The 15,564-nt window shown below is 35.3% G+C and overlaps 1 protein-coding gene across 1 annotated transcript in view; it reads right to left on the reverse strand.

Moving 5' to 3' along the window:
• The window catches only part of LOC104067680 (lipoxygenase homology domain-containing protein 1), a 133,764-nt gene that overhangs the window by 10,415 nt on the left and 107,785 nt on the right, over nucleotides 1–15,564 (reverse strand). Inside the window, 9 exon segments of the mRNA XM_054060180.1 lie at nucleotides 281–566; nucleotides 786–864; nucleotides 2,570–2,645; nucleotides 2,778–2,932; nucleotides 6,742–6,964; nucleotides 7,514–7,600; nucleotides 7,602–7,693; nucleotides 7,992–8,051; nucleotides 9,711–9,918. Coding sequence (XP_053916155.1) covers nucleotides 281–566; nucleotides 786–864; nucleotides 2,570–2,645; nucleotides 2,778–2,932; nucleotides 6,742–6,964; nucleotides 7,514–7,600; nucleotides 7,602–7,693; nucleotides 7,992–8,051; nucleotides 9,711–9,918 — 1,266 coding nt within the window.

A 15,564-nucleotide genomic window follows, 5' to 3' on the forward strand; every position in this document is an offset into this window, starting at 1 on the left:
CAAGGAAATGCATAAATGGGCAGATGAGTGGATGTAATGTGATATTGTGTTTGGAACTAAGAGAGAGAAAAGCAACAGAGTCAGATACATATGATAGAGGTAAAATTTCCCTTGGTTGCTCTGGTGAAAAAGTGAAACAGAGAGATAGCTGAAACTCTATCTCATCTAGTGATGTGGAAAACAGAATAAATACCTTAAGTTCCATAAAGATCTTGCATAGATTTCAAGTTTGCTTTCCTAGTCCAGAAATGGACACATCCTATAAAATTGATGTACTCACCTTTCCTCTTTCAAAGGGGTCTGGATGATCCAGTGAATGAAAGAGTTGAAGTGTCTCAGATTTGTCCTCATTCCCAAATAAAATAATATGTACATTGGCATCAGTCCCTGCTCCCTTTTTGTCACCTGTGTATACTTTGATAGTATACTCAGTCAGATTTCTTGCTTGACTTTCTTCTTTAGGTAAGTTGCCACCTGTGTCATTCTTTTGTTCGTCTCCTCTAATAACAAAAGATAACAGGATTTCTCTCTGTATTTCTGGCTTATTTGCATCCAGAGAAAATGCTCTGAAAAAACAAAACCACATAAGTTTTTGTGGTAAGTAAATTACATGTTAAATGGAAAAAACACTATGAATTTATATGAGACAGTTAAAGATGGACTTATTTTAAAAATATCCTTTGACTGAACCACTCTGTTACAGTCATTTTAATGCAATGCCTGCTCAATGTTTTCAACTATTATATTATGACTAAAAAAATACTAGCTTTACATAATATACTTACTCATTCACTTCAAATACATAGATAGGATGCTCCTTTACAGCTTCTTTCAAATGTAATTTTTTAATGTCCAGTTTGCAGTCTACAAAAGGGGAAATACAGTATAGTGAAAATGTATTGTGCATCAGGGAATTTGGTAGAGTTTGTTGTCGAGTTAAAGGTGTCATTCCTACTATATTAAAATATCATTTATAAATTAACTTATGAATATCAACAGTTGATTTAAAAATCCTGGAATCATCATAGCATTCCTTATTTTGTTCCTATTTGAAACCTCAACTTACACAGTTGGGAGTAAGCATTTCCTTTATTTTACTGAAGCAAAGGAGTGTTGTCCTCAACTTCCTTGGGCAGGCATGCAGAAAAGATTCAGCATGACTCAGGCATTTGAGGAGGAAGAGCAGAAATACATATCTGGAGCTTCCTCCTCGGTGACTGGTTGGGGTTGGAGCTTCATTCTACATATGGCACAAATTAGATCTCACAGAATCACAGAATGCTAGGGGTTGGAAGAGACCTCTGGAGATCATCTAGTCCAACACCCTTGCTAAAGCAGGTTCCCATACAGCAGGTTGCACAGGAACACGTCCAGGAGGGGTTTGAATATGTCCAGAGAAGGAGGCTCCACAACCTCCATGGGCAGCCCTGTTCCAGTGCTCTGTCATCCTCACAGTAAAGTTTCTCCTTGTGTTCAGGTGGAACCTCCTGTACTCAAATTTGTACCCGTTGTCCCTTGTCGTGTCACTGGGCACCACTGAGAAAAGTCTGGCCCCATCCTCTTGACAGCTGACCCCTAGATATTTATGTACATTGATAAGATTCCCCCTCAGTCTTCTCCAGGCTAAACAGACCCAGGTCTCAGTCTCTCCTCATGAGAGAGGTGCTCCAGTCCCCTAATCATCTTCTTGGCCCACTGCTAGACTCTTTCCAGTAGTTCCTTGTCTTTCTTGAGCTGCAGAGCTCAGAACTGGACACAGGACACTGGATGAAGTTTCACTAGAGCAGAGTAGAGGCGGAGGATAACACATTTTACAGATTTGGTTGAAATTGTGTGGTGAGTCTAAAAGGGAATTATGAGGAGCCAGCAGATGGGAAACAAAAAACACGGATAAGGTGTGAGCATAGAACTTTTGTTTTCCTAGAAAACTATCTGAAAAGGTCAGCTGGAATATATAGTAAGTAGCAATTAGCAGTTATATGGCAAATCTTATTAAAGGACTTAAAAAAACTTTACACTTATTTCTTTGAATGGTCATTAGCAGCATGATAGCCATCCTACAGATAACACAAAGAGATATTAAAGTTATGACTATTTTAATGAAATTCAGTGACAAAACCGTGGATTGCCTAACAGGGATAAAATCTCTCTCTAAATATCATAGGAAGAAAACAGAACAGGTGAGGAAAACAGTGAAAGTAACTGAATTGCCGAGGAAAATTTAAACAATATCAGTTTCTTATATGAATTATAGTTATTCTCCTAGATCACTTTTTAATAGATCACTTATTAATTGCAGAATATAATTATTCATCTTAATTTGCTGTTTTTCTTTCATGTATGGAAAGGAATGGTTACTTTCTTGGTGCAATAATGGTACAGTGTTTAGATCCAATTATTTTAATGTGTCAAAATGTAGGATATTGTTTTATAACATATTCCCTTTTAGCAAAAATAACCACAGGAAATTAATCAGAATTTAACCCTGGCAGTGATTTCACTGCTTTTTACAGGAGTCTAGTTGTGTGATTCTTATTACTGACTTCAGAGAGCAGCAAAAGTACTTTACCTGTTTTACTGTTGATGAAAAGAACAACCTTGTCCAGTTCACCCAGTTCAACAGCTTCCATGATAACTAGAAATGACTATAATAAAATTGTTCTTTGTTACAATCTTAAATTGTATAACTTAAGCATATAGGAAAATTTGAAAATAACATATATGAAGTACAAGAATGAACTGAAGGATAAATTTTAAAGTACTTTAAGACAGAGTACCTCATTGTCCTCTCTCTGCTGGACATTCTGCAATGACCAGAGAAGGGATCTGTCCCCTGTGTCACCGTAAGTACCATATATACATGCAGTCATATGCACTAAATTTCTCTCACTCAGAATATTTCTAGAAAATACTGTTAGATGATACGTAACCACTGCAATATCAAGCAGAAAGAGATGTTGTTAAGACTATGCCACAACCTTGCGCAACTACTTAACAACGAAGCAATGTGCAGTCAGATATAATTAAAAACTCAAACACTTGAAAATAATAGTAAAATGCCCTTTTTTTTCAAATTTTTCCTTAATTTTGTCCTGTAACTCTAAACACTGATACTGACAACATTAAATGAGAGGAAACATGGCTATGATTTATGCTTTTTGTAACAGTATCGCATTATGGAAAAATTACTGCAGAAGTTGCTTTTTTCTTTTTAATGACAATTGTCTAATCGATAAAACTCATTAATAAGTCTCAGACTCATCAATCACTTTGAGGATCTTTGTAAAGACTAACTGTAGCTAGGGAGACAAGGCCTTCAGACTTCATCACACCAGGGATGGAGAGAGAAGCTCCTTGCATGTGATTCAGAGCACCTGAGTCACTGCTGTGAACTTCACTGTGATGGAGGGGCAGCCCAGAAAGACAAGTCTTTCTCAGCTGAAGTTGTCACCCATGAATTTGTGTCATTTGTGATCTATGCAATGGTTTTAGTTATTTAGTTGTAGACAAGATGACAACATCTGAATGCCTCTAAAAGTAAATGCATACACAGAGCATCTGTTTATATTAGTTTATGTTTTATTCATAGAACAAAATGATGTGACTGTTCTGAATATTTACCTCTTTTAATCATCTATACATCATTACTTTAATAGATAGCTTGTACTGTTTTGTAAAGTTTAAAGTCAAGTCACAAGAAAACAGAACCAGTGGCAAGTTTCTAAGTAAGTATTGGAAAGAAAAAATTATAAATGCAGCAGTTAACCTAGGAGAAAGGGCACTTGTTACTCTCAAAGCAAACTGGAAAGGAAAACCTCGGTTAAATGAGATAACTTTAAGGAACCTGAGCTTATGCAAGAAGACTCAGCACAGTCACATCAAGTCCTGCAGCATCTGCATGTGGCAGGCAGAACTGTCAACAGTCCCAGATGCAGCAAACGATGGAAAATATCTGGAATTCATCCTGAAGCACCAGAGGAAAGAGTGAGACAGGACTGAAAATAAGGCTACAACACAGGTCCAAGGTCCATCCAGAAGACAGGGTCAGAGAAATGACTAGAGAGAGACACATATCCGATGTAGCTCGGGCATGATCTTAAACGGACACCCTATGCCCATTATAACTGGACGTGAGTAACCACTCAGGTTATTCCAGGTAAGGAACCAAGGCAAGTAAGATCTGTTTTCTTATCAGAGCCCTAACACACTGTAGTCAACTAGAGATTGAGTCAAATGAGCTTTGGATCAGATTATGCAGTGAATAGAACTGGCAGAGTACGTTGTACAAAGGGCAATTGAAAGGGACTAATGGAGGCAAAAGAAGAGGGCTAAAATTCTTAAATGGTGATTTTCGTTCAGGTAGTAGGATGAGGGTAAATGTCAGCAAGTAAGCTTTTATCTTTTTAGTGAACTGAATAGATTGGAGAGGGAAAAGATGAAAAGAAAGCTCTGAAGAGAAGTGATTTATAATAAGGATGACACATATATGATTGTTACAAGCCCATTGATTTTATAAAATTCTAATGATTTCATAATCTCAGTGTGAATTATGGCTCTGTATTACTTTTGTAGAAATAATCAGCTGTTTGAAAGTAGCATAATAATTTTTTTTCACCTTATGACTACTTAATTGTTTTGCTTTAAAAGCTCCCGTAGTGCAAAATTCATCTTCTGTACAGCCCTGTATGTGAGAGAGAGTGCACCATTTCATCCCTGGGGATTCCTGAGGTGTATGCATCTCAAAGGGAGGTTCAGTGAAGGAAAACTATTTATGTATGTACTCATCTGGAGGCCTCTCTTCATTAATACACCCAAAGGCACATGTGTGCACAGCCAGATCTCTAGGGTCTGCACTGTATTTTATCAACTGTGTTTTGATGATTTCCATTAGCCATTAGCATATGCTTCATCACAATCCCAACTACAAAACTAAAAAAAAGAAAAGATGACTAAGAGATGAAATTCTAAGGCACTCTATGAGTGATAGAGCTGTATCTGAAATTCAACAGCACACGGCTTCTGTTTAAGGTGATTATGATCAGCTGCTTTCCATTCCAATTAACACGATACTTATTTTGCTTTTAGCTGAGAAAAGAAAACCAAATAGGAAATAAATTAGGTTTAGAAAGCTGACAGAAAAGCAGAGCTGGTTTGCACAGTAAATTGCAAGTAAGTTTGTGCATAAAGGATCACTTTAAACTCCACGTGTGCCACCTACTGTGGAGCTGCTTAAAGCTCTCTTGGACATAAAATGGCAAAGATTGGCAGGAGTATGTTTTTTTCACTGCCTTAGTTTTTTTCTTCACTGTGGTTACAAATCTCTCCTTGAAGACATCTAAAACACATGTGGAAAGAAATAAATGCAACAGAGATGAGCTATTTTGTTTGTTTGTTGTTTTGCCTAAACACACACAGGTAATATAATAGCTATTCTTCTCTGTGTGTGTGATTTTCTTAATCTCTTGATCTCAAAGTATTCTACAGTGAGGGAGAATATTAAAAAAAAAAAAAAAACACACAAAAAACCCAAAGAGTGAGAAGTCATTTTTTCAACCAAGAAGACAATGACAGAGCCAGAGTCAGAACCAAAGTCACAGGGGTTTAATTCTCACTGCCCTTTTATCACCAGCACTGCATCTTTCTCACACCATGTCTGTGTGCTTGCACATGTACAATAAATACTTCTGAATGTGACAGTAATCAGCCTTTTGCAAGGGGCACACTTGTTTATGTTAATCTGAAGGTCCTCTTTTTTTCAGTTTTGTGTGAAGGAGATGAAAGCCGGTAAGCCCTATTCTGTACCCATACCATGCAATTGTTCAAGTGGAAATAACAGCTTTAAGCAACATAAAATCCCAACCCTAAATAAAAAATTTAAATTTTTATTTGCAGCCAAAGTATGCAAAAAAACCCTTCCCCTGTTAATTCTACTGAGATTACTTGCATGCTTACATTTAGACACACAGTCAAGTACCTCACTGAAATTGGGCCATAAATTCCAATCCAAAGCATATTGGGGAAGTGGTTTATCAACTTCAGCTCCTTATACTTTAGCCAGGTAACTAATTTGTTCTCTGCATAAAACTCAGGCACAAATTATATGCATATTAAGTATCGTTATTTGGTCTGCTTGTTGAGAGCTGTTCTGTCATATGGTAGTATTCAGTAAGCATCACATAAGAAGAATATGGAAGATATGGTGGATTTAAGTGAAAAGGTCTCTTTTACTATGCTTAAGAAATGTAAACTATGTAAGGCATTTGTTGAGTTAATTTTAAGGGCATAAATATTTGGATATTATAAAGGTAATACTAGTTTTGAGCTGCTATTTACTGAGAACCTTTGTTTAGATGTGCAAACAAAAACCCAAATTGCTTAATAGTAAATGAGCTATAAAAAATCATGTTGTTAATGTCAGTAATAAGAGCAGCTGAGGACTAAACAAAGAGTAGAAATATTACAGTATTGAAAGAAAGGGGTATATCTTATAAACTCTTCTGTAAAGTGCATAATAATGCTTCTCTGCAGTCAGGTGAATATTGCTTTTCCTACTTTATGGTACAGAAATTAAGCTGAGTGGATAGTTTTTTTCCCTCATTCATTCTTAATTCTTATCCACACCTTATGAATCCTTAAATAAAGACAATAAAATTTTCTATTTTGATAAAGGTTTCAATCATAATGTTAGGATATGTTAGACTTTTGGACCACTCTACTGCCTTAAAGTATTTTTATGCCTACCAGAAAGTGCTTCTTTTAATGGCCACTCTATAGGAAATTCAATCCATCTGTCTCCATAAAGAGAAAGAGGAAGTGTTTTATTTATGGTGAGACTAAAGGTGTCCAGGGTTGATGTGTTCTGCATTTTCAACTGATGAAGAAACATCTGGGATATGCTGTCTTCCAAACTCTGGAGACCAAGTCTCACTTTATAAAGCATTCCCAAATCAGATGTTAAATGTATCTAGGAAGCAACAAAACATTAAGTTAGAATCCAAGCAGATATATGCATAACTTACATAGTTGACAGGAAGAAAGGAAGTTTCCTCTGAAGGAGTCAGCATGGACCTAGCCCTGTTTACATCAGTCTTGGTGCTAAAAGTCCCATTGAGTTCAAGGGCAGCAGGACCAGCCTGACTGTAAGCACTTGCAGAAATATTAGCTTTACACTGTAGGAGCATTCATTGTAATTATTCTATCAAATTCAAATTACATACTGCACTGCTCACTGATTCCTAAATGTGAATACTTAATGCTAATGCCATTTAAATTGATATGCATTATTAACTATGACTATTTGTTAACAAAAAAAAAAAAAAGGGAAATGCTTGATCATCATGAACTTGAGAAAGCCAACTGAAAGTGTGTGGTGTGCAATTGAAAGCTTCAGTCCTGCTTTTTTTGAATATTTAAACAATAATACCTCCAATATTTACAGCACTGCATGATTATTTCTCTTTAAAAGAAAACGCAAAGAAAATTTAAATATAGACAAATCTATATATTATTTTACATCATATGTTATTTGCTTCTTAGCCTGATGTTCCACTTTGTTTTCCATGGAAACCAGATTTGACTTGCCGTTGCTTCCATAAAAAAAACATAACCAACTTGGATATATATTCTGACAACTTTGAAAAGTCTGGGTTTGTTTCCTCTTGAGGTGTTGTGAAATAAATCCTCCATCTGCCTTCTGAACAAATAAAATGAAAAAAAAGAAAAGATTAAAGGTGTTTCTGCTTTCACATGTTAACCAGGGTACCTGAGATAAAATTCCTAAGACATGTCTTACTTTACATGGGTAGCATTGATATATAAGTACCTTAATCTAAGTGCTGATCAGTGCCCTAAAGATATTGCCATTTCTTACTATTACAAAGTGGAAAACATTGTCAGTACTAATAAGGGTAATGATATATTGTGATGAAAATATTGTCATATTATTTCTGAATTGATGAATAAAACAGTCAACGTAGTGGCAGAAGCTATACCTGAATTCATTTTCTCCTTTCCTAAAGGCCAGGCAGAAGTGCTCTTCCTCTCCTGAATTTCTAATTAAAGAAAAACATTGAAGGCCACATTAATACTTTTGTAGAACAGTGTCTAAATTATAATAAATGCCTATATTCCTGTCTAGTGAGGCAATTGACTATTGCATCACTTAGATTAAAAATTTAACTAGGAAGTGTACAATGTCATTTTCTACTTAAGCACAATCTACTACATATCATCCCATTAAATGAACTGACTCTAGAGTTGACTCTTTACCATGAAATGATTGTAACATGAAGATTCAAGTATTTTTCATTTTAAAGCATATCTGTTTCGTTTGTCCAATTTGTGCTCTGGATGAATCAGAACTAATTGAATGTTTTTAATATCTATTTTAAGGGCTAATGTTCTTCTCACTGATATCAGCTCCCATTTATTTCAGTGGGATTTGATATAGATCAAAACTACTTGTAAGCGTCAGATAGAGCTCTGAACCAAAGATGGAAAGCCTTCTCTTGATATAACAACCAAATTTGGATTTGACAATTATAGTTTAAAAAAAAAAAAATCACAGGAACACTTTCTTCTTCTACCAAATCAATGCCTTCTGGTAAAAACAGAAACCTTTTATTTTTTTTTTTAAATTTGAATAAAACCATGTTATATCACCTTAAATAGATTAAATATTCCTACATTTTATTAAGAAAAATCCCAACATACAAGCTAAAACAAAGCTGGAATTATTTGCTTTTTTACAATACCAACTTCCCCCTTTTTTTCTGGGTTTCAACTTATCAAAAGTCAGAGATGATAAAGCAAAGAAAAAGGAATGCACTGGAATTCTACATAATCTCAATAGGCTATATCTGGACAAGCATGGTCATGCCAATGCCGCTATGGTGAGCAGATATGTCCAGGGCGTAAGGAGGAAAAGAAATAGATTATTTTCTGTAATCTAAGGATGCATCTATATTGTCTATTTGCTTCTTCTAGAGGCAGGATCAATAGGAACACATTAGTCTTAAAGGTACATACTAGGATTTTGTGCTTACTCATCTGTTTGGGGTGTATTGCGGTTCCCTTCCAGCTTGCACATCAGATTGTGTTTGTATGGAAACCATGATACAGGGAGGGAGGATTCACATTCCCTTCTTGTCTTGACAAACAGTGGATTCACAGTCAGTAGGGTCAAGACTGCTCTTCCATGGACTGATCATCCACATACGGTGTCAGCCAAAAGTATGACTAATTTCTGGCAAAAGCTATCCAAAGTGCATGATGTAATGTAAAACAGTCTTCTTAAATACAATGGAGCCATTTTCTCCAATGTTAAACTTAGTTTGCCCTACTGTTTCACTCACTTTTGCTATGCCTTGCAAGTAGCCAACAGAAAGCATTCAAAGCTTAAAAAATTGGTTGCAAGTGGCAAAGTAGAAGTGAGACTTAGAAAGACATAATTCACAAAGAGAATGGGCAGAATTTGATGTCATTCATACCACTGTAAATCTGGAGTAACAAAGCAGAAATTATCCTCTAGCAAGTAGTGGTTATTCAATAATACTGAAAAAAAACCAGTGTACAATCACACTAAGTCCATATGTAATAACAATGGCCTATTGCAATATTTTGAACTATAACTTGTTTACAGAAGCAAATCACATAGCTGTGCAATTTGGAACAAATTTCTTAGCAAATCATAGTTTGAAGATAATATTGACCTGTGGCATTTAGAGTTACTGAGGCAGATCTTTTTCCATCACGTCTGTCTTTTAGCCATGTTTGAGCCATAAACAATGTTTCTGTCCCTGAAGCTGCTGACTCTTTCACAATAATTTTCTCCAGAAACCAGTCAGAACCTTTCCCTTTTTCGACCACGATCCATTGCAAAGTCCCAACATCTACAGCTTCCAATTGAAAAACATCCACCTGAAAAATTCAGAATCAAAAAGACACATAGAAACAGAATGATCAAACTAAATTAATAATGTATTTTGAAATATGAAAATGAGAGAAAAATCAGATTTTTTTTTTCCTTAATTCAATAAATATCTACAGAAGCAAAGATGATAAGTTCAAAGATGCTAAAGTTCTGCATTAAGCAGTACTACCTTTGTGGTTCTGCAGTTAACTGCTAAAACACCTCAATCTCCCCACAAAGAACAATCAACTTGTCATGTTAACTTCCTGAGAGATTTTTCCTTCCCAAATTTCACATTTAATGATTTACAGGATACCATTTTACACATCCATTCTGAATGCAGGGAATGAGAAGGGCAGAAGTGATCATCACAGAATGGTATTTCAGTCTCCTAGAATAAAAAACTTTGATTTGAATAAATATTTGTAGGACTGGTTTTAATAAAATTAATTTAATTTCAGGAAAAATATTAGATAAAGTTCTAAGTTCAAATTAGTCCAGTTGCTCTCTCTCAGTTAAAAAGTCCACAATATTTTTTAAAATGTTAAGAACACTGAATTAAGACCCACAAAGAAAATGAACATTTTCACAATATGTGATTTTGGCTTTTTGTGGTGTTACACCTACTTCCTCAGCTGGAAAACAGAGATTACTTTCTTGGCATGGAGACCTTCCACTTGTTTTGCTTTATAGATTTGTGAATTATCATGTCATTTCTATTAGGGTTAATAATTGGTAAAATCTAATATTATTTATGATGAAATTTCTAGCATAATTTAGACATATAAAGATATTTTTGGGAGGAATGGATTGCAGGAATGATCAAAACCACTTCAGTCCTGAAAAGTCTTCTCAACTTAATACACTCTGAAGTTGCTTAGCCAGAGAAAGTGGGCAACAATCCTTATTAAAAGGATTATGAAGAGATGAAACAGAGAAAAGCAGTTCTGTTGCTCCATCAGCCGCAGGTCTGCATCTTCCCTGGATGGGTTTTCCAAGTGAAGAACTGATGAAAGAGTTGTGTTGCAAACAAGACCAGCATGACCAGCTTGCAACTTAATGAGATTCACCATAAATTAAAATATTGAGCTCAAAATTGCAGATAATTACATGTCCAGCTATTTTTAAAAATGTCTCCAGAAACAGAATGCTTTAAAATTATTTTTCTTCAGGAAGAAGTTCTTTGGAACCTAAAGGGTTACCTTTTGCTTTTCTTTCCCTTTTTTCGTTAGTAAACATGCATATGAATACATTTGTTTGTGAACTACATCTTTAATAGTTTCCTAAAAATAATCACAAATCTCTCATTCAATTGCTCCACAGCTTCTTCTAGACTGAAAGATAGTGTTATTGAAAAACTGCTATAGTGCATCATCTAACCATCACATCTGCACTGTTACTTCTATGTTATCAGGTAAAAGGGGAAAATGAGATCAGCAAGATGACAGTGATTTTAAAGTAAAAGTGTTAAAGAGGCAACTGAATAGCTATACTTCTTTGTGATAAGTCAAGGTTACCAGCTGCTTAGTGAATTTAGACTGGCAAAAGCATAAGATGGTAATGAAGGTTCTCAGGGTAATGATGTCCTTTAGCAGCAGAGCAAATATTTTGGAAGAGATGAAATTCTAAATGTAGTGCAGGACTTCGAATTTTCCGTAGTTAAGTCAGAAAAGTAATGTTTAAGGTCAAAATCACAACTGTATTTTATTACATATTGGACTAATTTGATGATTGAATACTATTAATCTGAACTCTTAATTTGCCTTAATTGTGATATGAGTTTGATTAGTGTCTTGGTCTGTATTTATCTGGATTTCATAGAATGGTTTGAGTTGGAAGAGACCTTAAAGACCATCTAGTTCCCTTGCCATGGGCAGGGACACCTCCCACCAGACCACACTGCCCAAGGCCCCATCCAACCTGGCCTTGAACACCTCCAGGGATGGGGCAGTCACAACTTCCCTGGGCAACCTGTGCCAGTGCCTCACCGCCCTCATCATGAAGTATTTGCTCCTAATGTTTAGTCTAAATCTTCCCTTCTCCAATTTATAGCCTTTCCCAGTAGTCCTATCACTACATGCCTTTGTAAAAAGACCCTCCCTAGCTTTCACGTAGGCCCCCTTGTAAAGTTATAGCTTCATCCTTGAATAAAACAGAATGGCTTGTTACACTTATTAAATAAAATGTTTTAAAAATACACAGGGCTAGAAGTTGGATGGAAAACACAGATAAACTCAACTATGAAATATACAGACCTCTATCTCCATTAGTGAATAAATATTTTAAGTTTAAAAAATGTGAAAATGTCTTAAAAACTACTGCTTGTCTTCACAAATGGTTATGCTTATATTAATGCATGATTTATTTTATGAGGAAGGTTGTGTCAGATTAGAATACTTAATAGAATAGATTTCGTTTTAAGGGAAGACAGTTTCCCAGAGGATGACTAATTTAGTGACACTGTCATCAGTGTCTCAAAAAAAAATCTGTCGCCAGTGATCCACTTTTTGAAAGGAGAATGAGTTAGGAATAAAGGAAAATTGCAGTCTGTAGGCTTCTGGACTTGTGCTGCCTGTAGAAGGATAGTCGGGTTTGACTTGCACTAAGCTTGAGAGTTAATAAACTCTATTAAACTAGAAAATTTTCATACAACATCAGCAAAAGTATTTGTACACCATTCTCCCTATTGGTAGTGTTTCTGAAAGGACTTATGTGCACCATGTACTGTTGGTAATTCATAAAGCAGGACAATCCAGCCATAGGTAGCATCAACTTCGTATATATGGGTAATGCATGAAAAGTTTCCAAATCCTTTTGCCTCTGAAAATAGATGTATTTTGGCTGAATAAACATTTGTAACACTTTGATGTTTAGTTTGCATTAGACACACTACTTCACCATTTGCTAATATGCATTTTTAACAAGCCCATTTTGAAGTATGTAAAATCTCAGAAATCCATGGTCAAATATGCAGACAATTAAGCCATCTAATAAACTGCAAGTTGAATTAACTACTCTAGGAATTGTCACAACTGGGGTAAATTCACTTCACAGAGAAGATTACATTATCTTTTTACATGTGCATTTGAAAATCTACATGATGTAATGAGCTTTATTGTAGTCAAGAGACCACAAAAGAATAAAGAGCAGCAACTATTATTGTTTGAGCTAGATGAACAATTTGCTAGAGACAATTTATTTACAAAATTGAATCCACTTTTCTCCTTGCAAGCTGTCTGAAAGCAAATAGATTATGATATCTATTTCATTCTGATTTTAAGAAATTGAACATTATTAATAATTTAGCAAATATTTTGTGGATTATTTTCAGAACATAGATTAGCCATAAAACATGGGAAATATCTGAGTTGTTGACAGAGTTTGTATGTCACATGATACTCTATCTCTTATCTGATTTGCAGATGGGGACCTTTTAAGTTACTGGAGGCTTAATTCTTGTGAAAAAAAAAAAGAGAGAGGGAAAAAACACACAGAAGATAGATAAACCTGCAGAACATAACTTTCCATTTATCCCTTAGGGAAAAATGTTGATAGTTTTTTAGTTACTACTACCAAATTAGGTTTGAATGGAGAAAAGTCACATTAAATATTAAGAATAACACATACTGTCTAATTCAGCAGAGCTTATATTGAATTTTCTCAGAATAATATTAAAACAATTTGTGTGCATATACAGCCCACTAAATTCTTGTAACTAACATTGTCTGTAGAAATAAATATATTCTCCAAGGCTGAGTATCTAAGACTGACAATGTGAGAGCCATACATCCTCAGTGACCCAGAAGAACTCCCCCAGCAAGACTAGAATTGACACTTTTCATATTTCTTGGATAAGAAAATAAGCACTGAAGAAACCCTTAAAAACAATAATTCTAGCAACTCTTGGAGACTATTTAAAGTTTATGTTTTGTTAACTCCTTTTCAGATTTTCTTCAAATGTTTCTGAGCATTTCCTTTGAATCTATGACCTCGTTTGACTTTATTCAACAGTCTTTAGCGGCAACATATCACTGTCTGTAGCAGCTGCAATAGCTTTTGTAACAGAAGAAGCATTTGAACAGACACTGTGCAATATTTACCTTTTTAAATGCCAATCATTTTACAAGCTCAGTATTGAGACTTGATGGTTGGTTAATGACGATTTTCCCAGCAGAACTGAAAATGGCAAGTCAAGACATACATAAGCTTCATTTCATCAGCCTGTGTGCACAAGTGATCTCCCATACTGCTAATGTTGCTATCATTTTAATAGGCTTTTATTGGAAAAGGAGTTAGAGTGCCTGGATAAAAGACCTTTTCTATTAAGCTTAGCAAATCTATTGATTTGCTGCCTGATTATTTTGATCTCACTTGCTAATCTGGAGAGACTCGGCTGAAGACAAAAGAGTTTTAGCTGGCACTGAGAGGCAAAATAAAGGGCCCTGTAACAATAAGCCCAGATCAGAAGCAGCGCCTGAACATTCCTGCAGAAGGAGACAAATGAGAAAAGTAATTTTTGCTGAGATGTCACTCTTCAGATTGTGGTCCCGTGGGCTCTTCCAGCTGTGCTGAACTGAACTACCCTGTCCCAAATGCTTGTCACATCGCTGCTTTACTTTAGATGGAGATTACCACCTTTTATCTGTGCCAATGTAACCCCACAATCAACTTCTCTCCAGCCAGATGTTACCAAGATAGACCAAGTGGAAAAGCCCAAGTTATTAACAATATTAATTGCTTAAACTAAATAAACATTTGGACAGGGCAAGTGTCACCGTGCCAGGCTTAAGGCATGAAAACATTAAGCAGCAGCAATGATGAGCACTGGTAACAGTACTGTTTTCACACATCCCAGTGGAAGGACGAACAGTGCATATGCCTGTGACTTCAATATTTTGTACTATATGTTCTGTACAAAAACGTCTTTCAAAATAGGGTTTTCCATGCATTTGAAAAAGCTAACTCCAGACTTTCTCCTAAATTCATATGTTTTTATAAGCACATTTTTGTTTTATGTTAAATTCTCAGCTAAAAATTAATTTTAAAACTTTATCTTCCCGTGATAAAAATTAAATTAATGTAAATTACAGTGAATGCACAATTAGGGGTTTCTGATAACCTGCAATTATCATGGTTCATCCATCTTCAAAAAGATTAGTGAAAAATAAATGAAAGAATAAGGGCAGTAAGAAAAAACCCAAATAATATTTGCCCTGAACTGACCTTATGTTAATTTACTTAGTGTAACTGGAATAGAATCTTTTTGAAACAGGATTTGTATGCATAGAACAGCAACAGGAATAAGAAAGAATAATGGTAAATTATAATAATCAACAGCTATGACCATTCAACTAACTCCTAAAAGGCATTTCAGCCAGACTTCAAAGTAAAACACATTTAATAAAATCCAGGACTACTGCTACTGAGGCCAATATCATCAGCCACAAATGTGTCAAATCTGTAAAAACACATTCTATTACACAATAGAATTTTTTACAAAGCAAAACAAAACACACACAAAAAAACTGAGACAAAACAAAAAAAACAGACAAGCATCACTTTGGACAAACTTAAACCCATCTGATGCAGCCTGATTATTGGACTGGTTTAAGAACAGTCCTCGTCTGAGAAAAAAGAAGCTAGAAAAAAGTATA

The sequence above is a fragment of the Cuculus canorus genome, chromosome 2 (genome assembly GCF_017976375.1).
Source record: "Cuculus canorus isolate bCucCan1 chromosome 2, bCucCan1.pri, whole genome shotgun sequence".
In the NCBI taxonomy this organism is placed as follows: Eukaryota; Metazoa; Chordata; class Aves; order Cuculiformes; family Cuculidae; genus Cuculus; species Cuculus canorus.